The sequence below is a fragment of the Callorhinchus milii genome, unplaced genomic scaffold (assembly GCF_018977255.1).
Source record: "Callorhinchus milii isolate IMCB2004 unplaced genomic scaffold, IMCB_Cmil_1.0 Scaffold11, whole genome shotgun sequence".
NCBI classification, from domain to species: Eukaryota; Metazoa; Chordata; class Chondrichthyes; order Chimaeriformes; family Callorhinchidae; genus Callorhinchus; species Callorhinchus milii.
Genome location: NW_024704752.1, coordinates 2,564,176 through 2,591,998, shown reverse-complemented (window position 1 = coordinate 2,591,998; position 27,823 = coordinate 2,564,176). Strand labels below are relative to the sequence as shown.

The 27,823-nt window shown below is 50.6% G+C and overlaps 1 protein-coding gene across 1 annotated transcript in view; it reads left to right on the top strand.

The window, feature by feature from the left end:
• LOC103184410 (chloride channel protein 2) overlaps positions 1 to 27,578 on the top strand; it is a 42,519-nt gene extending 14,941 nt beyond the window's left edge. Inside the window, exons 6-23 of the mRNA XM_042339275.1 lie at positions 1,194 to 1,272; positions 3,581 to 3,706; positions 4,545 to 4,629; positions 5,089 to 5,190; positions 6,181 to 6,265; positions 6,407 to 6,562; positions 9,965 to 10,034; positions 11,061 to 11,171; positions 11,821 to 12,034; positions 13,462 to 13,595; positions 17,286 to 17,476; positions 18,078 to 18,186; positions 19,801 to 19,871; positions 21,024 to 21,086; positions 23,789 to 23,827; positions 25,797 to 25,901; positions 26,644 to 26,730; positions 27,384 to 27,578. Of these exons, the coding sequence (XP_042195209.1) occupies positions 1,194 to 1,272; positions 3,581 to 3,706; positions 4,545 to 4,629; positions 5,089 to 5,190; positions 6,181 to 6,265; positions 6,407 to 6,562; positions 9,965 to 10,034; positions 11,061 to 11,171; positions 11,821 to 12,034; positions 13,462 to 13,595; positions 17,286 to 17,476; positions 18,078 to 18,186; positions 19,801 to 19,871; positions 21,024 to 21,086; positions 23,789 to 23,827; positions 25,797 to 25,901; positions 26,644 to 26,730; positions 27,384 to 27,578 (2,022 nt within the window). The remainder of the gene's footprint in view (positions 1 to 1,193; positions 1,273 to 3,580; positions 3,707 to 4,544; positions 4,630 to 5,088; positions 5,191 to 6,180; positions 6,266 to 6,406; positions 6,563 to 9,964; positions 10,035 to 11,060; positions 11,172 to 11,820; positions 12,035 to 13,461; positions 13,596 to 17,285; positions 17,477 to 18,077; positions 18,187 to 19,800; positions 19,872 to 21,023; positions 21,087 to 23,788; positions 23,828 to 25,796; positions 25,902 to 26,643; positions 26,731 to 27,383) is intronic.
• The last annotated feature ends 245 nt before the right edge of the window (positions 27,579 to 27,823 follow it).

Below are 27,823 nucleotides of genomic sequence, written 5' to 3'. Positions count from 1 at the left end.
GAGGGGGTAGTTGATCATTCAGTGACTATGGGGAAGGCTGGAGCCAGTCTGTGTCCTGCCATCGCCAGGGTGTCTGACCGATACATCCCAGCGAGTGGAAACTAATGTCTTCGCCATCTGTTTGCCCAGAAGCCTCGATGCCTCATGTGGTGCTGTGTTTGTGAATCTCCGTGATCCATGCTCTGCTTTTCCACCTCCAGCACCTAGTGTGTTAGCGTGCGTGTGTGTGTTAGCGTGCGTGTGTGTTAGCGTGTGCGTGTGTTAGCGTGCGTGTGTGTTAGCGTGCGTGTGTGTGTGTTAGCGTGTGTGTGTGTTAGCGTATGTGTGTGTTAGCGTGTGTGTGTGTGTTAGCGTGTGTGTGTGTGTTAGCGTGTGTGTGTGTGTTAGCGTGTGTGTGTGTGTTAGCGTGTGTGTGTTAGCGTGCGTGTGTGCGTGTTAGCGTGCGTGTGTGTTAGCGTGCGTGTGTGTTAACGTGAGTGTGTTTATGTTAGTGTGCATTAGTGTGTGTGTTAGTGTGTGTGTGTTTTAGTGTGTGTGTTTTAGTGTGCATGTGTGTTAGCGTGTGTGTGTGTTAGCGTGCGTGTGTTTTAGCGTGCGCGTGTGTGTTAGCGTGCGTGTGTGTGTTAGCGTGTGTGTGTGTTTATGTTAGTGTGCATTAGTGTGTGTGTGTTAGTGCGTGTGTGTTTATGGGTGTGTATCAAACACAGGCTCTATCTCCCTGGCCAACAGCCCCTTCCTCCAGATTAACAGTATTTTGTGGGACATTGCTGAGTGCAAATTGCCTGCCCTGTTTTCACTACATGTTACAGTAAATCCTGTGGCACTTTTGAGAAGTTCTCCTGACATGAAAGACGTTTCTAACTCTGTCTGTGTGTCAGTGTGTGTCTGTGTGTCTCTCTGCCTGTCTGTTTGAGTATGTGTCTTAGTATCTGTCTCTCTGTTGTGTGTGTGTGTACATGTGTGTCTGTCCCCTTTTGTGTGTGTGTGTGTGTAGGTATCTCTCGGTCTGTCTGTTCTTCTCTCTACTCGTCTGTCTTTGTGTATTTGTGTGTCTCTCTCTCTCTGTTCGTGTGTGTGTGTGTCTGTGTGTGTGTCTCACTTTTTGTGCATGTGTGTCTCTGTGTGTGTGTGTGTGTGTGTGTGTGTAGATGAGAGCGTATGTGTTAACCGTGGTGTTTCTTCGCTGTGTTTAGAATGAATCCAGGAATATTGAGATGTTGGCAGCTGCCTGTGCTGTGGGTGTTGGCTGTTGCTTTGCAGCACCGATAGGAGGTAAGAATCTGCTCCTTATTTATGAGACTCTGTACCCGCAATCACCAGCCACCTGGCGGGCTAGTGTTTGCCAATAGCCCTGCCCATCGCACTCTCGTTAAGAAATAATAAGATTAAAATTGTCTGTATAGGACTTGGCATTTCACCAGCTTCGGGGTCAACCATTTCCCCAAAGATGAACGGATGTGCTCTCTTCCCTGTCCAACCCCACCCCACCACCACCCCGACCCAACACTGGTTGGATTCACACGTTTCCAAGGCGCCATTATTTTTATCGAGCCGCGCGTGAGTGCAACTTGTCACGTGGCGCAGTGGTTAGAGCACTCGCCTCGTAAGCGAGAGGACCCCGGGTTCGATTCCAGGCCGGGGCGAAACCTTAGGCAGATTTCCTCACTCCACACACGTAGGGATAATAGTTCCTTTTTTAAAAAAAATCCAGTCGCTCAATCCACTGTTTGTGGGGACGCTGCTGTGCGCAATTGGCTGCCGCGTATCACCCACAAATTATAGTCAGTCCACTTCACAGTGTATCCTGTGAAGCGCTTTGAGACGTCTCAACGTTACTCTCTCCATAACATTTTGTGGCGGGGGGGGGGCGGTGGTGGCTGTTTTTTTATGTTAACCGATGATTTACTTAACACGTCCGTCTCCGCATAATTTCATTCATTGCGAGCGAGCAGCCTTTTTATCACCTCTTCATTTAACCCTCTTCACAGTCCAGGCCGTTGGCTGCAGGTAATGACTTTCTCTCTTTCCTCTCTCTTCCCCACCACCCCCCAACTCCTCCCTCCCCCCCCTCCCTCCATTTCCCAAACCTTGCAGCTTACCTATTGTAGACTAGAATCCCGCTCCCCCCCCCCCCCACCACCCGCCCGCCCACTCTGTTTAATCACTTGACCTCCCACCTTACTGTGGCTGTCGGCTTTGTTGGTGTCAGTCCGCTGTAACTGCTCGCTTTTACCCGCCATATTTCTTGTTTGCGGCTCGGTCGAGGGTTTAAAATACAACTCATTTCCGGCGGGGGGTGGGGGGGGTGAAGGGAGGGAGAAAAGAGGAGAGAGAAGATTCCAGGAAGTGCCTCACTCCGACCCACAGGAATTGCCTCACTCATATTTAAGGGAATGTGGCACTTCCTGTGGGTCGGAGTGAAGCACTTCCTGTGTGTCAAAGAGAGGCACTTCCTGTGGGTCGGAGTGAAGCACTTCCTGTAGGTCGGAGTGAGGCACTTCCTGTAGGTCGGAGTGAGGCACTTCCTGTGGGTCGGAGTGAAGCATTTCCTGTGGGTCGGAGTGAAGCACTTCCGGTGGGTCGGAGTGAAGCACTTCCTGTGGGTCGGAGTGAAGCACTTCCTGTGGGTCGGAGTGAAGCACTTCCTGTGGGTGTGGGTCGGAGTGAAGCACTTCCGGTGGGTCGGAGTGAAGCACTTCCGGTGGGTCGGAGCGAAGCACTTCCGGTGGGTCGGAGTGAAGCACTTCCGGGGGGGTCGGAGTGAAGCACTTCCGGCGGGTCGGAGTGAAGCATTTCCGGCGGGTCGGAGTGAAGCATTTCCTGTGGGTCGGAGTGAAGCACTTCCTGTGGGTTGGAGTGAAGCACTTCCTGTGGGTCGGAGTGAAGCACTTCCGGTAGGTCGGAGTGAAGCACTTCCGGTGGGTCGGAGTGAAGCACTTCCTGTGGGTCGGAGTGAAGCACTTCCTGTGGGTCGGAGTGAAGCACTTCCTGTGGGTTGGAGTGAAGCACTTCCTGTGGGTCGGAGTGAAGCACTTCCTGTGGGTCGGAGTGAAGCACGTCCTGTGGGTCGGAGTGAAGCACTTCCTGTGGGTCGGAGTGAGGCATTTCTTGCTTCTTTATTACTCCGACCCACCGGCAGTGCCACGTTCCGACACACAGGAAGTCGGTTCCGATTTGCAAGCCGTGTTGGGAGTGGGCATTCCTGGGAGTCGGGGAGACGGGCTTCCTGAGGGGGTTTCAGAAAGGAGTCTCCACGGTTAAGGAATTCCTGTTCTTAAGGAATCCGGTTACTCGGAGGTTTTATCCTGCCCTGGTTGGCGTTGGCATCCCTCTTGGGTCCAAACGGTACATAGATATCTTTTAAAACTTTGAATTAAATGTCGTCTGAACCTGCCTTCTTGTTGTTGTTGTTTTGATCGCCATGTGATGGACTCTCTGTCTGACCCTATCCTAACTTTTCTGATCTCTTTTNCCCCCCCCCATCACCCCCTCACTCACGCGCACACATACTCACGTGCACACTCCCCACATGCACTCCCGCACACACGCCCACCCCACACGCGCGCACACGCACACACAGGTGTCCTCTTCAGTATCGAAGTCACCTCGACTTTCTTTGCCGTCCGGAACTATTGGCGAGGATTCTTCGCTGCCACGTTCAGTGCCTTTATCTTCCGCGTCCTCGCCGTCTGGAACAAAGATGAAGGTGAGGAGAGGGAGGGGCCGGCGGTGGGTGTGGGGGGGTGGGAAATGGCACACGGACGCCTGTGGCACATGACACGGGATTCATGACTGTTTTATTACACCATAAAGGCAATAATAATCCCGGGTTTGTCCAGCGCCTCTCACTGTCTCTCGGGCAAACAAACAAGGTGAGCGTGTGATTAAGGTAAAGACGCTCCCTCGGGAACATAACCTCCCGTAACCAGCGACGGGGACGAGACATGCCTCAGGTTGAATTTTCTTTTTCGCTCCGAGGGAAGAATTCGGGTGAAGGTCACCAAAAAATACACAGTCACTCCACGGCGCGGTGTATTCTGTGAAGCGCTTTGAGAAGCCTCAACGTGAGACGTGATCGGGCGCTGTATCAAATAATAATCCCTGCATTTGATGCATCGCCTTACCACGTCTTCGAGACGTCTCAAAGCGCAGAATATACCGTAAAGTGAATTGACTGTACAATTGCGGGCGAAACACGGCAGCCAATTGCGCACAGCAGCGTCCCCACACACAGCCGTGGATTGAAATGACCAATTTATTAGGCAAGGATTATTATTATAATAATAATAATAATAAAGAAGGTCGGTTCTTTGATGAAAGCCTCTTTGGCCCATCCGACCTCGTCCTTTCAGAACTCCCACCCTCCGTGTTCTGTCCTCCCCCCAAAACCCCCATCACAGTGTCGATCTGCTTTTTAAACGAATCCTCGTGTCCTGGCCTCAAANCCCCCCCTCCACGCCACCTTCCTGACTTCCAGGGGAGTTGTTTGTTGGCTCGTTGTGATGTTTTCCACGAGCCTCACCTCACGCTCTGCCCTCTCGCAGAAACCATCACCGCCTTGTTCAAAACCCGCTTCCGCCTGGACTTTCCCTTCGATCTCCAGGAGCTTCCGGCCTTCGCCGTCATCGGGTAGGTGTCTGACCCGACTGTCGTCAACGCAGTATCACCGGCGCAGCGCAAGCTACAGGTACACAGCGGCGTTCACACACTCCGGGGGGAGAGCCAGGGGCAGAGCGGCCGAAAGCCAGACGGTGGGGGCGTGTAGGGTGGGGGTGGAAGGAGGGGATGGAAGAAGGATGAAACTTCTTCTCTTTTCGTTAAGAATATTTAACGACTGTCTGAACCGCGCACAGAGAGGGAGAGCTCAGGTTAATGTTTCACATGAAGGACGACACCTCTGACAGTGCAGCCCCCCCACCGCCACCTCTCCCACTCCCCCCCCCCCACATCCCCGGGGGCTGGAACACACGCCCTTCTGACTCGGGAGCTGACGAGCTGGTCAGGCCTGAACATGCATGATGTGGGTCACGGGGAGAGATTAACGGCCTTGTGTGTGCGTGCGTGTGTGTGCGTGGGCGTCTCTCCTAGGATCGCGAGTGGGTTTGGCGGAGCTTTGTTTGTCTACTTCCATCGCAAGATTGTAGCCATCATGAGGAAGCAGAAGAGCATCACCAAGTTCTTAATGAAGAAGTAAGTGCGAGACTTGCACGGAGTTTGATCCACGTGTCTCCCCCCCCACCCCAACAGCACCCCTCCCCGCCCCCCCAACACCACCCCTCCCGCCCCCCCCAACACCACCCCTCCCCCAACACCACCCCTCCCCGCCCCCCAACACCACCCCTCCCCAACACCACCCCTCCCCGCCCCCCCAACACCACCCCTCCCCGCCCCCCCAACACCACCCCTCCCCGCCCCCCCAACACCACCCCTCCCCGCCCCCCAACACCACCCCTCCCCGCCCCCCCCAACACCACCCCTCCCCGCCCCCCCCCAACACCACCCCTCCCGCCCCCCCCAACACCACCCCTCCCCGCCCCCCCCCAACACCACCCCTCCCCGCCCCCCCAACACCACCCCTCCCCGCCCCCCCAACACCACCCCTCCCCGCCCCCCCCAACACCACCCCTCCCCGCCCCCCCAACACCACCCCTCCCCGCCCCCCCAACACCACCCCTCCCCGCCCCCGCCAACACCACCCCTCCCCGAGGAATGAACTTTTAAAAAGAACTTTGGGCTCTTTTCACTTAGTCGCCCCCCAACACCACCAAATTCTTGTCATCTCTCGAGGAATGAACTTTTAAAAAAGAACTTTGGGCTCTTTTCACTTAGTCGCTTCTCGCTTATTGCTCTCCCCATCTTTCTCTCCCTCTCTCTCTGCCTCACCGCCACCCCCACCACCACCTATCTCTTGCTCTCGCACACACACATACTCCCTGTCTCTCTCTCTTAACTCACTCTCTCCCCTCTCTGTGCCCCCCTCTCTTTCTCACACACCTCTCTCTTAACTCTCTCTCTCTCTCTCTTTCTGCCCCCCTCCTCTTTCTGCCCTCCCTCTGCCCCCCCTCTCTACCCGCTTCTCACACACACACACCACTCTGTTGACTCTCGCTGCGCCTATCTCTCACACACGCACACACTCTTAACTCTCTCTCTCCCTCTCTCTCTCCCCCTCTCCCCCAGGCGTCTGCTGTACCCAGCACTGGTGACCTTACTGATCGCCACACTCACCTTCCCCAGAGGGTTTGGGCAGTTCATGGCTGGAGAGGTACGTACGTCCCAACTGACTGCAACTCGTTCACCCTCCCCTCCGTTTTAGCAGAGACTGTCTCCCTGTTCCCTTCCCCCTGCCCCATCCCCCCACCTGTCCGCAGCACCGTGTAAGTCTCTGCGTTCTGTTCGGCCACAGTTGACCCAGAAGGAGACGCTGGTCACTCTATTCGACAACAGGACGTGGGCGAAGCAGGGGATGGCCGAGGAGTTTGACTACGTGGGGATCTCGGAAGTCTGGAAGAACCCGCAAGTCAACGTCTTTGTCACCCTGGTCATCTTCATATTGATGAAGGTAGGAAAACAAAGACACTTATGGAGTCCCCGTAGCTCAGTAGTTAGACCCCTCGCCTCGCAAGCGAGAGGAGCCGGGTTCGATTCCGGGCCGGGCGAAACCTTAGGCAAGTCTCTCTTACTCCACACACCTCTTTTTAGCTAGCAGTAAGTAGGAACCCGGTTGTTAGTCGATTTCCGGGGGTAATAATGTGCGCACATGCACAGAAATATACATGTACACGTGAGCGCGCACACACACACACACACACACACATCAGCCTCCTCAGCAAGTGCATTTTCGAGGATTGGATTACAGCTGTTAGATTTGGCATTGAACGTGGGTCAGAACAAGCTGGTTTTTCTGCTTGGCTGACAGTAAAACGCTGTAGGTTTCTCACCCCATTCTCCTGCTCACTCCCCCACTGGAACTCTCTACTCTAACCCTATTCCCTACTCTCTCTCTCCCTGCCCGGCACTCGCTCCCCCTGTAAAAGGGTATTAGTTGACAAAAAAGCGGGCATTGGGATTAAGACGTCCAATGCCTGCTAATTGACGGAACGCTAATTATATTCTACACTGATGGCCTTCCAGCTTTGATGTGCTCCCTGTAGCTTTCCTCCCAGGCGGTGAATTATGATCTGGATATCTGGCTTCCGGAGCCGGCCAGTGACCCAAATCCCCGCTACCAGCCTGGAGATCCCTGCTCCTCTGTGCCCACATCACACGTTGGTCTTAAGAGCTCGGTTGGGATGTGGGATGTGGGCCTACCACTCACCGTCAGTCAAGGTCGGGAGCAGAGATCACTCACACTCCTAGGCTCATTACATGCTCATTTAAATTAGCCATCAGTCAGCCAACCAGGCCATAACCCTGGAGACCGGAATGATGGACAGAGATGTGGTTAAGGCAGAGAAGGGGAAGGAGAGAGAGAAGGGAGAGAGAAAGAAAGAGGGAGGGAAAGAAGGGGGGAGGGGGAGAAGGAGGGAGAGAGGAGGAGGAGGGAGGGAGGGAGGGAGAGAAGAAGAGAGAGAGAGAAAAAGAGAGGGAGAGAAAGAGAGAGAGAGAGGTGGAGAGGAGGAGAGGGAGGGAGGGGAGAGCACTCCAGAGGGAGCCAGGCTGACACCATCACTGTAGGGATTAACCCTAACCCATTATAGATGATTAAAATGCCAGACAGATTGCCAGTCACAGAGTGAGTGTGGAGCTGAGCCCTGGAGGCTAATTGATTCCTCTCGGGCTGTTTCACCCCCCCCGGTGGAGTCAACTCCCTGCTTTTAATAAGTCCGTCCTTCGGAAGCTCCCGTCTTGTCTGTTCAGGTTGATGTTAAAAATCGCGACACTGTCTGGAAACGGCCTGGGAAACAATCCCCCAAATTACAAAAATAAATAAACCGGTCACTCACTCCGCGGCTGTTTGTGGGACGCTGCTGCGTGCAAACTGGCTGCCGCGTTTCGTCCACAAAACACACACTTTGAGACGTCTCGACGACATGATAAGGAGCTACATCAAGTGCAAGGATTATTATTGATGTTGTTAAGAGTTGGCCTGTCAGTGGTGTCGGAGACAAACAGTCACAGAAGCAGAAGCAGCGAGAGTGTTTAAAATGCACGGTGTGCAGCTTCTGCAGCGAGCTGGCGCATGCAATGCGTCTGAGCCTGAAACCGCAGCGCTGTGAGGAGAGAGGCAGATAGAGAGGGAGGAGATTTTCATCAAGAGCAGAGAGAGAGCGAGAGAGAGAGAGAGAGAGAAAGAAAATCAGCCGGATCAGCTAAGCAGGAACGTAAATGGTTTGTCCAGGTTTACGAGGCATTGGGTTCAATCGCCCTTGAAGAAAGTAAATGACACGGAAGGTGTTTTAAGAGCCCTGTATCTGCTGAGCTCTGTTGAGCTCAGTTAGCCAGCGAACACGCTCTACTCTACAGGGTGTTCACAAAGTCCTGTTACCCCCATGTGTTTTTTCCTACAGTGCGCACTGACCAACAACTGAAACATGTGGCAGAATGATGATGATTGTAACTAGAAAGAACTTAACTGTATTCAGCGCAAGTGTTTAACTGTATTTTGACGTCCAGAGGATCGAGGTGTGTGCGAGTGTGAGAGTTTGTGTGTGTGTGTGTGTGTGTGAGTGAGTGAGTTTGTGTGTGAGTGTGCGTGTGCGTGCGTGAATGCGAGTGTGTGTGAGTGTGAGTGTATGAGTGTGTGAGAGTGTGCATACGTACACACGAGTGTGTGTGAACGTGTGTGTGTGTGAGTGCCAACATTTTCATGGCAGATAATGATCTGTCACAGTTTGATCTTCCATAACATGATTGGAGGATAGTGGAATCTGGAACTCTCTCTCTATCCCCCAAAAGGCTGTTGGATTCATTTGAAATTTTAAGACTGAGGTGGATAGACGTTTGTTAGATCACGGTATCAAGGGATTTGGGGCAAAGGTGGGCAAATTGGGGTTGTGGCATAGATCAGGCCATGATCCTACAGAATGGCAGAACAGGCTCAAGGGACTGAATGGCCTCCTCCTGTTCCTGTGGAGAAAGGAGGAAGTGACTGGTGTCAGACATTACTAAACCCGATTCGTCTGCAACAGAAAATGTGAGTCCCGGAACACTTCACAGTCTGGTCAAGCGCAGCCCTGGAGTGTAGCGTATAGCCCCGGTCACTACCACATAAGGGTGGGGGTGTGAAAGGGGGGTAAAGGCAGTGCAGACGGGAGCAACCAGGATGATGTCCCCCACCCCAGGCTTAGAGACATGAGCTGCAAGTGATGATGAGACACGCAGCAGCTCTTCAGCAATGAAACCACACAGAGTCATGTCACTTTACAGTATATCCTGTGAAGTGCTTTGAGACGTCTTGAGGAGCTTTCATGTCGGGAGGACATCCCGAGGCAAAGGACAGGCAAGAACAAGAGTATTCGGGTTTAGCTATTGTATTCCTCCTTCCTTTTCTGCTTCCAACTGAGCCCTTCACAGGATTCTACCGTCAAATGTAGTGACTGTGCGTTTTGCACTGTACTCCATGAATAGCTAAGAAGTGAAGTGAGCGATTTTTTTTATCGATGGGAGGGGGGGTGGGGGTGGGAATTGAATGTGTGTGTGTTTGTATGTGTGTGTTAGTGTGTGTGTGTGTATTAGTGTATGTATGTGTGTTAGTGTGTTTGCATTAGTGTGCGTGTTAGTGTGCGTGTTTGTATTAGTGTGTGTGTGTGTGTTAGTGTGTTTGTATTAGTGTGTTTGTATTAGGGTGTGTGGGTTTGTGTGTGTTAGTGTGTGTGTCGGTGTTCTGTGTGTGCATACCACACAGCGAGGAGGCCTTTCGACCCTGTGTTAGTATCTCTCTTTGCTCCTCCAATGGCTGACTTGATTACAACAATAAAAGTCCTGACTCGAGCCTCTCTGTTTCTCTTTCTCTTTGTGGCAGTTCTGGATGTCAGCGTTGGCCACCACCATCCCAGTGCCCTGTGGAGCCTTCATGCCTGTCTTCGTAATCGGTGAGAGGAGACAGGGACTCGGGTTTATTTTCCTCGCGGTTCTGGGTGAACGACAGCCACTTTAGCTCAGTTCGATCCCAAGCAATCCACAACCGTTTGTGGGGACGCTGCTGTGCGCAATTGGCTGCCGCGTTTTGCCCACAAATACACTGTCAATTCACTTTACAGTATATCCCATGAAGCGCTTTGAGACATCTCGAAGACGTGATAAGGCGCTGTATCAAATGCGAGGATTATTATTAGTAGTAGTCATCTCATTGATTACTTATTTGTAAATATGTTAAGGAAATTTTTTTTTGCAGGTAAAGTCACAAAAATACACAAATAAATGGTTCAGGCATTTTAATTAAATGTACAACTATTTGTTAAAAATAAATCCATGGAAACACACGTAAATCCATGGTTCAGAAATATTGATCACAGAATATTCATTAACTTCTTGCGACTGACTAACAAACCGGCTATAAATAATAATCCTTGCATTTGATATTGCGCCTTATCACGTCATCGATACATCTCAAAGCGCTTCACAGAATATCTGTAAAGTGGATTTTCTGTGTATTTGTGGGCGAAACGCGTTATGTCAAGAAAACATGAATGCTCATCCCACATAAGTGGGTAGGACTGTATAAATGTGAGCAGTAAAACTCTCCTAAGTCTTTAGCCATCGTACAATTGCCAAAGGCGTACAAGCACCCGAGTGCCATTCAGTTTCCTTCCAAAAAAACCTTAGATTTCTTGTCACCAGTTAATCATTAATCATTCTCCTAACTGATAACAATAACAACTTGCATTTATATAGCGCCCCTCACGCACGATAGCGCCCCCAGAGCGCTCGAAATGCCGCTATCTCATTTGTCGGCTGCATTGGAGTCCGTGGGCGCACGGTAGATTATTAATTAGATTGGATTTTATATAAAACTCTTTTAAAAAAGTTTTTCTGTAAATCTGCGTAACTCGTATTAAATGTTTTTGTTCCCGACTGACGCACCTCGTGGGAGTTTTACTGTATTGTGTGTGTTACAGGGGCTGCTTTTGGCCGGCTGGTGGGAGAGAGTATGGCGGCCTGGTTCCCCGATGGTATCCACGCAGACGGTTCCATTTACCGCATCGTCCCGGGCGGTTACGCGGTTGTAGGTGAGCGGAGTTTCTAACCCACACCCCTCCCACCCGCCCTCCTAACCCGCTGCCACCCTTTCCTCCATGCTAACTCGGCAGTCTGGCTCTCTTTAGCCACCCACTCGCCTCTCAAATGGATCAGGACATTGAGCTCACTATCCAGCGCAGTACTGAGGCAGGGAGGAGGGGGAGAGGGTGGGGGAGATGGTGGGGTGGTGGGCGCAACATTGTCAGACATCCTTCAATCAGGAGAGACGTTAAACCTCCCGTGCTGCTATTTGGAAAGAGACAGGGGTTTCTCTCCCTCATGGTGGCTGAGCCCCAACGCCCCCCCCGTCCCCCCCCAGATAAAATACACACAGGTCCCACCACTTTAATTGGTCGCTCAATCCACGACTGTTTGTGGGTCACCTCTTTGCGCAATTGGCCGCCGCGTTTCGCCCACAAAATACACCAGTCACTCCACTTGACAATATTTCTGTGAGGCGCTTAGAGACATGATATAAAGGCGCTGCTTCAAATGCAAGGATTATTATGATGATGACGATGATTATTATTATACTCTCCCCCCCCAACCCATCTAACCCCCATCCCCCCACCCTCCCCTACTCCCCACGCTCCCCCTACTCCCCACCCACCCCCAACCCCCCCCTCCCCCCTTCCACAGGTGCGGCAGCGTTGTCGGGAGCCGTGACCCACACGATCTCGACCTCTGTCATCGTGTTCGAGCTGACCGGGCAGATCTCCCACATCCTGCCCGTCATGATCGCCGTCATCCTGGCCAACGCCGTGGCCCAGAGCCTCCAGCCGTCCGTCTACGACAGCATCATCCGCATCAAGAAGCTGCCCTACCTGCCCGAGCTGGGCTGGGGTCACCTGGAGTGAGTGCAGGCGGGCGCTGCGCTACCACCACCAGCCACCAGGGTGCACTGCTCCACAGGGAGCGGGAGAGAGCACCTCTGGTTACCTAACAGTCAGTAGGAACCTGGTTGTTAGTCGATGGGCGGATGGCTTTCCGGGGTGGGGTGGGGGTGGGGGTGTGGGGGGAATAATCCCTTCAATCCCCCTGAGACGTCTCAAAGCGCTTCACCGAATACACTGTAAAGTGTATGTTTTGTGGGCCAAACGCGGCAGCCAATTGCGCACAGCAGTGTCCCACAAACAGTCGTGGATTGAGTGACCAAACTCTTATTTTTTGAAGGGATTATTGCCCTCGGAAAAGTAATCCGGGTTCCTACGTACTGATTGGTAAACAGAGGCGTCACGAATTTTCCACACGTTCTGCGTCGTCTTCAGGATTTTTTTTTGAGGGAGTCGGTTGGAATTTGGTGCCGGGGACTCGGGAGTTTGGAGGCAGAAAGAGACGCCCTTCAGAAGGGCAGATAGATCGGCCAATAATTATTGACTCACTCTTAGTGTTGACTCATCTTGGTCAACTTCCAGGCAATCTGTTCAAACATACAATGGGAATGTCAGCATTGTCCCTATTAAACCCTTACGAAGAGGAGTTCGGATTCATCAGAACCTCCCCTCCCTGTTCCCTGCTCTCCTTTACACCCGCTCTGTCCTTGAACTCGGGAATTGTCTTCCTGCGATTTCAACTTTGAGCTTTGAGTCTGTCATCTTCTGCCACGATCCTCTATGGGTCACCATCTGCTTTTATTCTTGCCCTTTTACTGATCCTCTGCCTCTACCCCTCCGCCTCCCACCTCTCTTTAGCTACCTTTGGAGTCCTGTAGCTTAGCGGTTATGTGCGCTCGCCTCGCAAGTGAGAGCACCCGGGCACAGCAAAAACCTTAGGCAGGTTTCCTTACTCCACCCGCCTCTGTTTCCCTAGCAATAAATTGGAACCCGGTCGATCGGCGGATCAGTTTTTCAAGGGTAATAATCCCTTAAAAGAAAGAATGTGGTCGCTCAATCCATGACTGTTTGTGGGGACGCTGCTGTGCGCAGTTGCCAGCCGAGTTTCGCCCACAGAATACACAGTCAATTCATTTTACAGTATATTCTGTGCAGAGCTTTGAGACGTCTCGACGACCTAATAACGCGCTATATCAAATGCAAGGATTATTATTATTAATATTATTATTATTAAGGACCATCTGTGACGGAGGCAGAACATTCCCATTCCTATTGATTGCCCCCCCTCCCTCAACAACAACAACAGCAGCAGCAGCTTGCATTTCACTCAGTTCACATGGGATAGTGACCCGAAGTGCTGCTGTGCTGTTGACACTCCGTGCGAAGAAACGGCGAAGAGCCTTACTGAAGCGTTCCAGATTGGTCCTGATTTCCAATTCCGTTTCAGGAAATATAACGTTCGGGTGGAGGATATAATGGTGAGAGACATCCGCTTTGTGATGGTCAACTGCAAATACAGGGACCTGCAAGATCTCATACAGAGCACCAAACTCAAACACCTGCCCCTTGTTGAGTCATCAGGTGAGAAATGTTATTGCTATTAATAAAGTTATAAATGAGTTATTAGTAATAAGAAAAGTTACGACTCCTATGTTATTCATATATAATCATAAGGCTATTAACTACGGTAAGATATTAATAGCACATAATTAATAATCAGTTATTAATGAATTAATAGTGTTATTAATACTAATAAGTTAACAATAAAGTTATTAATCATGGTAAATATTAGCTTTGAGACGTCCTGCCGTGAAAGGAGCTGTGCTGTGTATATGCTTTGTAAATATTAATAATAGCAATAACGAAATGCATTATTGTTAATAATTCTCGCGTTTGATACAGCGCTGACGATGTCAAAACATCAGTTTCACGGGTTTTATGTAAAAAAAAAGTAACAATAAGGAAAGATTGTCCTTCTCAAAGGTCCATGTTGAGGTATATTGTGGGCACCTCAGACGTCATACTCTCACCTGTGGGGGTCAGAAGGTTGTGGGTTCAATCCCCTGTCTCGGGAGCACTGCATTGTCAGAACGGCCGTCCTTTACATGAGGTGTTAAACCGAGGCTCCGACTAACTCAACAAGGAGAACAACAACAACAATTTACTCTTGTATAGGGCCTTTCACATCGGGAGGACGTTCCAAGGCGCTGGACAGTCAGTGATTTGGACCCGAGCTGGGGGTTGGGATTGAGGAGGGGTGGAGGGCAGCGTGGATAGGGTTTGGAGGGTGACCGAATGCTTTGAAGGAGGCAAGGGAGGGAGCAAGAACAAAAGGACTGTGGGATGGAAGGGAGTTTCTCTCCCAGTGCCCTGGCCAACCATCCCCCAGATAAAAACTTTATCGCTGTTGGCGGGATGTTGCCGTGCGCAAATTGCCTGCCCCGTTAACCTACAAAACCCACAATCACTACACTTTACAGTAAAAACTCTTTAACATCTCGACGCGATAGGCGCTATATCATACACAAGGATTATTTTTGTGTGTTTATTTGCGAGTCTGGTAGTCGCTGTGCTGCTCGGCGTAATATTAATTTAAACTGTATTAATTATTACTCATGCATAAATCATGGCAATTAATAACTGGGCTAAATATAAAACGGATCGTACCATTCCACGACCCCCAGCGTGTCAGTCAGCGCAATCACACACGCAGCCAGTCGCTCGAATCAATAGATATCGAGTCGATATCATGCACCAAGCCCATCCTCTTGCCGCCCCCCCATCTCCGCCCACTAGTCCTTGCAAGGATATTGGATAGGCAGAAACGCTTCTCAATAATTCATAGATACAGCACATTTCGCTTGCTAACAGCTTTCTGGCAACTCACTCCCGGCGATACTAGGAAATCAACAAGCTGAATGCGGGGGAAGATTGTGAATTGTGGCTCCGTCAGCAACTCTGCAGTGTAACAGCCTCTGATTCTCCGGGGTTTTGTTGGCTCCGAGTGATTGATAACTTAACATTTCATAAAAGAAACACACTGTTGGCTATTGCCACCCCTCTCCCTCCCCCTCCCCTCTCCTCTCATCTCCTCCCCTCCCTCCCTCCCTCCCTCCCTCCCCCTCCCCTCTCCTCTCCTCTCCACGCCTGTCCCTTCCCTCCCTCCTCCCCTCCCCCTCTCATCTGCTCCCCTCCTTCCCCCTCCCCTCTCCTCCCCACTTCGTAAACATCGATACAGTAAACCTTACATAAGTCGTATCAGCTGAGTTACGTCTAAACGTTTGAATGGGACTTGGCCAGATCTACGACTCGAGCGATTATGTGACTTATGTAGATCAGACACGCGTAGGTTTTACTGAACTCACTTCGCCGTGGGTTTAAGTGCCCCCTCCCCACACTTCAGGACTTGAGGTCACACAGTTTGGAGTCACATTCCAGAACGGTTACGGGGAGTGTGGGGGGGTGAGGGGAGTTGCTTGCGATAAGCACCGAGTTGGCAGAAGCGACGTCTTTGGGATGAGACGTTAAACCTCACTCCCCAATCTATGCCCTATTCAGGCAGACGTTAAAGATCTCGCGGGGCTGTTGGGAAGAGAGAAGGGACTTTCTCTCTCCCAGTGTCCTGGCCGACAATCCTCCCCCGATAAAATTGTAGGACGTTGCTTTGTGCAAATTGGCTGCTGTTCTTGTCTACAAATTTACAATAAATCCTGTGAAGCGCTTTGAGACGTCGCAAAGATGTGCTAAGGCGCTGTATCAAATGCAAGGATTATTATTCTTATTAGGTTTTAATGCACTGGGAAGTGGGAAGGGGAGAGTAGACATAACTTTACATGTTGTTTGTGTTTGTGGTGGTTGGTGCTTAGATGGATGTTAAAGATTCGGCGGCGATATTCGAAAAGAGAAGGGAGTTCCTCCCTCCATCCCTCCCTCCCTCCCTCCCTCCCCACCTCCCTCCCTCCTCTCTTATTCTCTCACTCCCTCTCTCCCTCCCTCACTCACACTCTCACTCTCCCGGTGTCATGGCCAACAGTCCCTCAGATAAAATCGTGTGGGACATGTGTCTGCTGGGAATACTCAGTGTTTACAGCAGAGGCGTGTGTATTTCTGACTCAATTCAAGACCTTTCTTCAGTTCTTTTTTAATTAACTTCCAAGCTACTCACTGCCCCGTGTAGCGACCTCTATTGCCGCTGCTATTGATCCGCTTGCCTGGCTCATGGCTCGCATTAGTCAAAGCAAACACCGTGGAGGTGTGTCAGCGGCAGAGAGGACCTCTGTGTGTGACTTGCATCCATCGACCCCCGGCCCCGGGCGAGACAGACCCTCGGGGACCAGTTGCCGACCGTTCCCGTTTCCGTTCGTGGCCGGTTTTGCTGCGAATCAGCCTGGCCTCTGGGCAAGAAGATTGTGGGTTCAAGCCCCCACATCAGGACTCGAGCTCGCAGTCCTGGTTTGTGCTTTAATGCAGCGCTGGATGTTGTGGGGGAGTGTGGGGGTGGGAAGTGGAGTGCACACTGTATGGTCAGAGATCCTATCTGCCCCTGCTCTCTGAAACTCCCATCGCAGTGACCCTCCGACTCACCCCCCTCCCTCACAAGAGGTTTGCTCTAAGAACTTCCTCTTTCACTGGGCTTTCGGTCATCATCCCCTCTCCACCCCCACCCCCACCACCCCACTCTGTTCCCACCCCCAGCTCAGGCACCCAGGATTGTTGAGTGCCTTGGACATAATCCCACTGTGAAAGGCGCTGAGTAAATGTACAGTTGTATTGTCGCTGTGGTTGTGGATGTGAACAATGTCGCTGTTTGTGGTGGTTGGTATCCTTCAGACCAAAGTCCCGTCTACCTGTTCAGGTGGACGTTAAAGATAGCATGGCGTTGTTTGGAAAGAGAAAGGAGTTTCGCTCTCCTGAGACGGTGTCCTGGCTGCCGATCCCCCAAATAAATTGTGTTCACTCAATCCACGGCTGTTTGTGGGACGCTTTGTGCTCAATTGAGCTGCCGCGTTTCGCCCACAAAAATACATTTACAGTGTAAATCCTGTGAAGACGCTTTGAGACATCTCAACGATGCGATTAGGTGTTATGTCAAACCAAGGATTATTGTCAGTATTATTATCCTGATGCGATGCACATTCTTGACTTGTCCAGCACGGTTGGAATGTCCTATTAAAGTGAAAGGCTCCATTACAAATGTAATGGGTGGTTGTGGTTGTTGCTGTTGTTGTGGTGGTCGTCTGACCTGCTCTGATCCCTGACCTTCCTCCTCAGAGTCCATGATTCTCTTGGGTTCCATTGAGATGGCCCAGCTACAGGGGCTGCTGGACGACCAGTTCAGCAGGCGACGCAGGCTTGAGTACCTGAAGGAGAGAGCGATCGCCAAGAAGAAAGTGGAAGACGACAGCTACAGGCTTATTGACGAGGAGAATCGCGTCGTCAAGGACAGCGAGGTCAGGATCCAGGTGAGGGACTCTCTTCTTGGACATGAGTAAATACAGGACCAGGAAGAGGCCATTCAACCCCTTGAGCCCGTTCCGCCGTTCTGTTGGGTCACGGCTGATCACTGCTGATCTGTACCTCAACTTCAATCACCCGCCTTTGCCCCATAGCCCTGACCTAACAAAAATCTATCCAAACCAAGCTGAGAATTCCACGCATCCCAGAGATAGATGATTGGAATGGAATACACTCTCTCTCTCTCTCTCTCTCCCCCGTGGAGGGATGCACATCCTGCTTACCTAATTCAGGGAAAGTATTAGGCGCAGGTCGGCAAGAGCCAAGGCTTGGGGGGAGCCCAGAGTGTGCGTTCTGACATTTTCAGATGAAAGCCCATCTGACTCGTGGACTGTGTTTCCTTCTTTCTTTCCCCACCCGCCTCCAGTGCTAGAGACACAGCTGTTGCCTTGGCTCAGGGTACCGGGCTTTGTGGGGGGTGGGGGGGGGGGGGGGGGTGGAGCGGCCAGCCATTACTAAACACTGATCACGTGATTTGCCCTCTCTATTCGCTGAACAGTTATGTTTTTTCTCTGCCTCCCCTCCACCTCTCTTCCCCCCACCCCAAAGATCACCACCGATCAGTCATCGTTACCCCCCTCCCGCAGCGGCTCCCAGAAGCCCCTGAAACCAGCACTTAAACGAGCGTCGAGCAGCTCACCTGATCTTCCCTCAACAGGTGAGTGTACAGGAGAGGGGGGGGGGGGGGGGGGGAGTGTATGGGGAGAGGCTAACAGGACAGTGTATGGGGAGGGATTTAAAGGGAAGTGTATGGGGGGGGACTAATACGTGAGTGTATTGGGAAGGAGAGTGTATAGGGAGGGGCTAACAGGTGAGTGTATGGGGAGGAGAGGGGCAAACAGGTAAGTGTGTGGGGAGAGGCGGGGCTAACCGGGTGAGTATATGGGGGGGAAGGCAAGCAGGTCAGTGCATCTGAGGGAAACGGGTGAGTTTATGGGTGGGGGGGGTTTGTGTGACCTAAATATGGTTGGACGTGATGATAATAATAATAATCCTTGCATTTGATACAGCGCCTTATCATGCCTTCGAGACATCTCAAAGCGCTTCACATGATATACTGTAAAGTGAATTGACCGTGTTATGTTGTGGGCAAAACGCGGCAGCCAATTGCGCACAGCTGTGTCCCACAAGCAGTTGTGGATCGATGACCAAATTTATTATTCTTTTCTTACCTATTTCTCCGGGAAAAGAAATGTTGACCGTACACAGTAATATGGACTGCGCGTAGTTGTGTCTGAAGTGCGGGGGATGTAAACTGCGTGACGTGATGGGGGAGTGGGATGAGCTCAAGCCATCAAAGCTAAAACCACTTCAGATCGGATAAGGCCATTTCGTTTTGTTCTGTCTCTTTTATCTGTCGCTGTTCCTCTGAAGCTAGTGACTAGAATGAGTCAACTTGTGATCAGTCAAATGCACTCGTGTCAAGCACAGCGTCTCCTGATCTCACCGTTCCCTTTTTCTAACTGAAATCAGTTTCGGATTTTTTTGGGTTGAAATTCAATCAAATCATCAGGTTGGCAGATTGCTGTGTGGGGTTGGTGGTGGGGGGCGGAGGGGTGGGGTTGGGGTGGGTGGTATGTGGAGGTGGGAGAGGAGGTGATAATATTTGCTGACTGGCCGAGGATTCTTCAATAAGTTTTGAGTTATAATTTAAATGTCAATTGGTTTTAAAGGCAGCCAAATCCGCTTATATGTGAATCTGATAAAAAGGAACTTTGTCCGTGGGCAGCAAAATGCCGAGTTGCTATTATTTTTCCTGTCTGAGCCGTTTAGTCTGTTTATAAAAGCAGATTCTTTTTTCTGTGCTTGGAAGAGAACCCTTTTACATTAAACCGGCAAAGCTTCTGTTCTGTTACCTCCCACTCCCTTCGGTTCGGGTGAATAATTCCCCCTCCCTTCATCTCCCGTAGCATAGTGGTTAGCCCGCTCGCCTCGCAAGAGAGAGGACCTGGGTTTGATTCCCGGGCGGGGAATAAGGGAATAATATGTGGAATAAGGGAATAATATGTGGAGTAAGGAAACTTGCCTAAGGTTTTGCCCTGCCCTGGAATCGAACCCGGGTCCTCTCGCTTGCGAGGCGACTGCTCTAACCACTGCGCTACGGGACTCCACAAAGAAGAGCTGAGGAGCGTGGGAGCCGGGGTGGGGGCGGTGGGGTGGGGGCGGGAGCAGAGAGAAGAAATGCTTGGTTGAAAAGTTAGGACTTCAGAGATGCGGGAATGAGGAAAGCTCGCGAGTTTTAACTCGCTTGTGTTTTTGTTTGCCCCTCCAGGCCCTCTGGACACGACCAGCATTGCACTGAAAAGCCTATTCTGTGTGAACACCGTGGACGAGCCGGGAGAGGTAGGGAATTGCTATCCGTGCCTCGTCACCACCATTCATTCTTCCCGCTTTCTCCCAAGCCATTCCGAGCCGTGCTCGCACTCACACCCTGGGACAAGGCTCCCGGTCGTAGCCGACATGTGCTTTCTTTATTTCATGTTTTTGTTATTCGCAGCGGAAAGCGATCAGCAAGGCCGCTGTGTTGCAGTTAAACAAACACTTGTTTATGGGTTTAATTCTACCGTACCGTGCGCAGAGTGACGTTTCACAGGCGGCCGAAAGCGTGCTCTGGCACACTCTCTCGTGCTTTTCAATGCGGTTCGAGCTTTCAGCCACTGCACCACCAACCGCTGACATTCCCTGCCTCTGCTCCTCCGCCTCGTACACCCCCACTCTCTGTCCAACTTCAGATCCCACCTTAAAAACCTTCCCTCTTCTACCGTGCCTCTAATGGCCTTTCCCCCTCCCCACTTTCCTCCTATTAACCCACCACTGTGCAGCATTGCCTTATGTGAAGGGCGCTGTGTAAATACAAGACGGTGTTGTTCTTGCCGTCGTCGTTCCTCATCGGCCGTGCCTTCGGTCACCCTCCCACCCTACTTGCCTTTCACCCCTCTTGATTCTAAGTCCCAGCTCAGGAGCAAACCCTTGAGCGTCCAGAGCCTTGGGACGTGAAAGGCGGTAGAGAAACACAAATTGTTGTTGTTTTTGTGGTGCGAGTTGGCGTTAGAGATTCAGCGACACGGAAGGAGCAGGCCCTTCAGTGACTGAGCCCCTTAACGCTGTGTGACACCCGCTTGAATTATGTAACGAATCTTCTGCGGCTCCTGTACATCTGTCACATCGGTTTATCATCTGGCTGGGAAAGTCAAACGAATAAGCGTATTGGTTAGAGAGCTCGCCTCGCAAGCGAGAGGGCTGAGAGAGGAGGAGGTGGGAGGGGGGCAAAAACACAGTGGTTTAACAAGTGTGTGTGGAGGGTGAACGAGAGAGGCTCCCAACTGGAACCAATGCATAGCTACGGGTCTCAATTGTATCCATCTGAGCAAAATCACTGCTCCCTCCGCACCCCCTATATCAAATGCAAAGATTACTATATTATAATAAGACAGTGAAGAGCGCTGTCAGGCTCCGCAGCTGAATAACCCGCGTTGTCCTGTGTTTCTATCGAAGACCGATGCACAGTCAGCGCCGGTAGACAGCAAAAAGTCCAAACGGGTGCGAATTTCTGTAGTGGTAAGTGAGGAACCTGAGCTGCCAGCCAAGCCCAGCACAATCATCACATCTTCAATAACAGCATCGATGTATTCTCTGATCAAAATTCATCTTGATTTTTTTTCACTAGTGCTACTGGGCAATATAATTTATGTAATATATATATGTATTATTATATTCCCCCTCCAAAAAAAATGCATTTCAATCTTACACTTTGAGCTTGGAAGAGAAACAGAGTTTTCAGTTTAATCATCATTTGCGTCTTTCTCTAAACCCTCCTTCATGCATCCCTCTCCGCGCCTCCCCCCCCCACCTCGTGTGTGTGTGTTTTGTGTGTGCGCGTGCGCATGTGTATGTATGTTTCTGTGTGTGTATGTGCGCGTGTGGTTGTTTGTTTGTGTATGTATGTATGTATGTATGTGTGTGTGTATGGTTTTGTGTCTCTGTGTGTGAGTATGAGGAATCCACGCTCTTTCAAGCTCAATGGACAAGCAGATTCCAATCAATATTTCCAGGAAAAATTTCCACTGGTGGGGGTGGGAGGGGGAATCAGCGAGAGTGTGACGCTGCCGTCGGCATCCTTTGGTCACCTCCGAATTCTAAGCTTTGTCCACAAACAGCTGGACATCAAATCAGTAGAATAAAAAGCCAATGCCATCGCCTGCCTTAGTGTCTGTTAGGGTAGCCACCGATCGTAGCCACCGATCGTAGCCATCGATTGTAGCCATCGATTGTAGCCACCGATCGTAGCCATCGATTGTAGCCATCGATTGTAGCCACCGATTGTAGCCACCGATTGTAGCCACCGATTGTAGCCACCGATCGTAGCCATCGATCGTAGCCATCGATCGTAGCCATCGATCGTAGCCACCGATTGTAGCCACCGATTGTAGCCACCGATTGTAGCCACCGATCGTAGCCACCGATCGTAGCCACCGATCGTAGCCACCGATTGTAGCCACCGATTGTAGCCACCGATTGTAGCCATTGATTGTAGCCATTGATTGTAGCCATTGATTGTAGCCATTGATTGTAACCATTGATTGTAGCCATTGATTGTAGCCATTGATTGTAGCCATTGATTGTAGCCATTGATTGTAGCCATTGATTGTAGCCATTGATTGTAGCCATTGATTGTAGCCATTGATTGTAGCCATTGATTGTAGCCATTGATTGTAGCCATTGATTGTAGCCATCTGTATCTGTATCTGTATCTGTATCTGTATTGACTGATTCGCTAGAATCATGCATAGTCCCATCTTCTAAAACCATGCGATCAAAGTAGTCACTAACCTGCCCGCAATCCGCTGTGATTCCCTTTCAGCTCGGCCGTGATGCAACGAGGGGGGAGGGGAGTGGAAAGGGGGTGGGTGGGGGAAAAGGTAGGGGAAAAATAAAAAATAATTACGCAGATTGTTTTTGTGCTCATTGAACGTTGCTGTTTTATTCCGGAATTTTTTTGGGAGATGGAGATTATTTCTCCGGACCACCCCCCCACCCCCCCGACACACATCAGACGAGTGGGTGTAGAGAGACTGACATAGTCTTCTAACAATCCAGGGTGATGATTATCTTTGCAGGTTCAATGTTGATGTATGTATTCAGTGCTACTCCCGCAGAGTCAGCTGAGAGCCCAATTAGTACCTGAGGCTTTCGTCAGCGTCTGCGAGGAGTCATTAGTGTGAGGACGTCATGGCTTTAAAAACACTAACCTCCGTCCCTGGGTCCTGTTTCATTATCACACGGTTGTTTTAGAGCAAAGCAAATGGGGGAGAGGGGGAATAGGGGGGAGGGGACCACGGGAAAACAGCGACAGGAGGGTGGAGGAGAAACAGAGACATCTCCTCCCCCCTTTGACCCTAGGCCTGTGGTCTAAGCCCTCGCTGACGCGATAACCTAGGATCCTAGGAATTACCGTCCATCTTGTTTGCCTTCTACCATCCTGGCAGTAATGGAGATGTTGATGGCAATTATTTCTGAATGAATTAGTCTATAACAGAGTGGGAAGCTTTGGGAACCTAAGATCTGCAGTTGTCTCGTTCTTCCCAGCTGTACCACACTTACTGTGTGTCACGTCTCAAATTACTCATGTATCCCAAGAATATTATTTTTTCACCAAAACTGATTGATACCCACTTCACCTGTGAAACGGCCATATTGTATATTGTGGATGCCACGTAGAATAGAAGGGTTCCAGTGAGAAATCACCATAGGTCGGAAACTGCCGAGTGCGGTAGAGCACAGCCTGATATGAGATGGTAGGGATGGGATGGGTGATGGGGGTAGGGGGAGTGGAATGGGGGTGGGAAGGAATGGGGGGAATCTTATACCGATCCAAAACGGCCGGTGGTCATTATAAAGAACGGGCGAGATGATTTAACGCTTGGTTCTAGTAGATCAACAGGTTCCTTTCTCCTGTCAGGGGAGTTCACTTTTTCACCCTCTCCTTCTCCATTTCCTCTCTCTTTCTCTTCCCTCTCTCTCTCTCTCTCTCCCCCTTCTCTCTCTCTTTCAACCCCCCCTCTCTTCCCTATGTGTCTCTCATCTCTCTCTCTCTCTCTCTCTCTCTCTCTTCCCTATGTGTCTCTCATCTCTCTCTCTCTCTTCCTTCCCTTTCTCTTTCCATCACTTCCTGCACACTGTGGGGCTCGAGAAGCCCAGCGAGAGGCATGTTTTAACCCCAGAGTAACCCTGTTTCTCTCTCTCTGTTTCTCTCCTTTCAGGACCAATATGAGTTGGAGGATGACATGACACCCTCTGAGGTAGGTGGTCAACATGTTCAGTCCAACAGCAGCAACAGCTTGGGACTTTGGCTTTCAGGGTTAGTGGGAGCTAAGATGGGAAGAATCTCTGCACCGCCTTTCCTTTCCCCGCCCCCTCCCTTTTGTCCCCTACTCCCCTTCCTCCCCTCCCCCTTCCCTTTCCCCCCTCTCCTTTCGCCCCTTTCCTTTCCCCCCCCCTCGCCCTCCCCCGAGTGGATCGCTTTGCATTTTGCTCCAAATCGGACGAAGCTCTCCATCAAAAAGTGAGACATGGCAACAACAACATCTTTGCGTTATCCATCGGCTGCCGCGTTTTGCCCACAAAACGTACAGTCAATTCACTTTACAGTATATTCTGTGAAGCGCTTTGAGACGTCTCGAAGACGCTATATCAAATGCAAGGATTAGTATTATATAAGCGCCCCTATGCAGGTAGTGTCCCAGAGCACTTAACTCCCTCACACAGGGTAATAAATCCACAAATTTAAACCCAGCCCCGAGAGAACAAGGGTACCTTAATTCCAGGGAGTTGATGAGTTCAGCTACGTTGAGCTCCTTTTTACATGGGGACAAATAGATACACAACCCGCCTGGCCTTTACTTTAATGTACTTATTGATTTGACATCTCCCGGAATAATTTATCAAAATATTCAAAGAATTTCTGCCCTAAAGCCTCGGACTCGTATTAACTTTAAAGCCATTTAAAATGATTTTCTCAGATGATAAAGGTGCAGTCATGCTCTCTCTCTCTCGCCTTTCTTTTTCTCTCTCCCCTCACCACCCTCTCTCTTTCTCTTTCCCCCCCACCCCTCTCCCCTCTCTGTCTTTCTCTCTCCCCTTTTGCTTTTTCTCACTTTCTCTTTTTCAGAGGAGTATCATGCAAGGATTTTTTTTATATTTTATTTTTTTCTCTTTTCTCTCTCTCTCTCTCTCTCTCTCTCTCTCTGTGTGCCCCGAAGCCATTCCAGTTCCATTACCGAGGATAATTAATTCCACCTCTTTGCTCAGGTCTCTTCAAACTCACAGATTTTGCCTTTAGGTGAATAGCACTGGTTGTTCACTTGTCAGAGAGAGAGAGAGAGAAGCAAGGGGAGAAGAAGTGCAATGGAACTAATACTATATCATTTAGAGACAGCCGTGCGCTGCACTTAATGATGCCTGAGCGAGCAGATGGCAAGTTGAGGCTGGGGGTTTTGTCATTGTCTGCCATGTAATTATAACCCTGGCGTCTCTAATGCATCAGCTCTAAAGTAGTTCACAACGTTCAAGGCTCTTTACCTTCTGATTCTCTCCGTGGCTTGCTGGGCTCGGAACACAAAGCGGTGGTGGGGGTGGGGGGGTGGTGGAAGTATCACCACGTTTGGCTACAAAACCCACAGTCGCTCGTGAAGCGCTTGGAGACGTCCTCCCTACAGCTCTGTATCAGATGCAAGGATTGTTATTGATCGCAACAACAACTTTGCATTTGTATAGCCTGCGCCCTTCATGCAGGATAGCGCCTCACAGCACTACAGTGGAGTGGTCAGAGACGGGGGATTATTGGTTATATTAGCTCAGTCGAGCTCAGCGTGGAATCCTTTAGCGCAGTGGTTAGAGCACCCGGGTTCGATTCCCGGTTAGGGCGAAAGTTTTGGCAAGTCTCCTTACGCCTCTGTTTACCCAGCAGTAAGTAGGGTTGTCTGTCGATTGGCGGATCGCTTTCGGGGGGGTAATAATCGCTTCAAGAAAAAAAAGTCACTCAATCCACGACCGATTTTGAGACACTGCTGTACACAATTGATTGCCGTGTTTCGCCCACAAAAATATACAGTCAATTCACTTTGCAGTATATTCTGTGAAGCGCTTTGAGACGCCTCAATTACGTGATGAGGCGCTATGTCAAATGCAAGGATCATTGTTATTAAGTAAAGTTCTGAAGCCCCTCACAAAATTATAACCACGGCTATAATTTTGTTTCCTCCTCCACAGATAGCCGAATGGGAGGACAAGCAGTTTGATCAACAAGTGGACTTCAGTGACTGTAAGATTGACCCAGCACCTTTCCAGCTGGTCGAATGGACATCTCTACACAAGGCAAGAAACTTTTAGCTTCCGTTCTGTTCTCTTCATTGCTGACCCGTTTATTGTTGGTTTTGTGCTAGCGCTTTTTAAATTCCCTCCATAGCTGTCAAACTACAGGAACCCGTTCAGCCTATTATATGTGTGCCGGTGCTCGCTCCCCCCTGGAGCTCTCTACTCTAACCCCATTACCTGCTCTCTCCCCATCATGTCTGTGCTGGTGCTCAGTCACTCATCTCTCTCCCTGTCCTGTCTATTGAATCACCCGTTCCTCTCTCCTCCTGCAATCTTTAACATTTTCTCCAATTCACTTTCTAATGGCGATACGTACTAAGTTTCCACATCTATTTGTGCTGAGGCATCCACATTCCAGGAACGTCCCGTGTCTCACAAATTGCTCGAATCTCCCTCTGCTCTGGTGAGAATCCTTGTTCAGTGTCCTCATGTTATTGATTTGCCGAGCAGTGGAAATTCCCTCTCTTTACCAAATTAAATTCATTCCACATTCTGAAACTCCATTAATCTGTGTGGAAATTCATGTGTTGAGCCTGGGTCGGTCGGTCGGTCGATCGCTCGCTCGCTCACATAATAAATTACAGTCAGTCACTAAACTTCACAACAATTCTTGAGAAGTGCTTTGAGATGGTTTGAAGCTGCATCAAAGGCGAGGATTATTATCCTAACGAGCGAGCGAGTGAGTACCTGTTGTCGGGTGTTGTAAGAAGCCATTGTCTAACCCACGCGTCTCTCTCCGCAGACTCACACCATGTTCTCTCTGTTGGGGTTGAACCATGCGTACGTCACCAGCATCGGGAGGCTGATAGGCGTGGTGGCTCTTAAAGAGGTGAGTTACGTTGTAACTGCATTGTGCTGGAGAGTTCTGGGCGTCTGAAACAGTCAGAGCCTGTTACTACCACAGTCTGTATGTGACGCACTTCCGTACATCTCGTTGTGTAAGTAGCACACTTATCTTTATTTTTTGAGTCAGCCGAGTGTCTGACACATGAGGAAACCCATCACCATTGCTTAAGAGTATCCAAACCAAGCTCAGAATTCCCTGTATCCCACCACCTACACATGGAAATCCCAGAGATAGATTGTTGGAATGGAATGCGCTCTCTCTCTCTCTCTCTCCCACCCCACCGGAGAGACACTTCCTGCTTAGCTAATTCCGGAAAGTATTAAGCGCAGGTTGGCAGGGGGTGTGTGGGGGGAGCCCAGAGTGTGCGTTGGGGTAACTGCTGGAGTCTGGCCAGCTAAAACCACAGAGCTTGCCTTTGGGAGCGCAGTCTGACGAGCTTTCCCGCTGCTTGTCCGGCTAGGACCAGCTGAGTTTACAGAGGGTTGCAATTGCTAACTTGCCTGACCTTTTATTTTCACCCCTCTCCCACTACTCTCTTCCCTTCTCCGCATTCCCCCTCCGACTCTCTCCCCTTTCCCCACTCCCCTTTTCTCTTCGCTCTCTTCCCCCCCCCCTCTTCCATCCCCCCCGTACAGCTGAGGAAAGCCATTGAGGGCTCGGTCACGTCGAAAGGTGTGAAGATGCGCCCGCCCCTGGCCAGCTTCAGGGAGAGCGCCAACAGCAGCAGCGAGTCAGACACCACAGAGATACACAAGCTGTGGGACCGCAGAGAGAGCCTCACCGTCCCCAGGGAATACAGCCCATCAGACACCGACGACAAGTCACACTGAGCCAGGCTGGTGGGGGGACAGGGCCAGAGGGTGCGGGGTGGGGTTGGGGAAATGGGACGTGGGGCGAACGAGCGAGTGGGATTAAGTTTGGTTGCAGGAGGGGTAGAAATTGGGTCGGAGCAATAACCCGACCAATTTTATTGTGGGGGTTGATGCCCATTGCGCTCGATTTTATAAAAACATGAACAAATGAATAATGGTTAGAACTTGAGGTCCATGAACCTCGATCGCACTGAGTATACTTT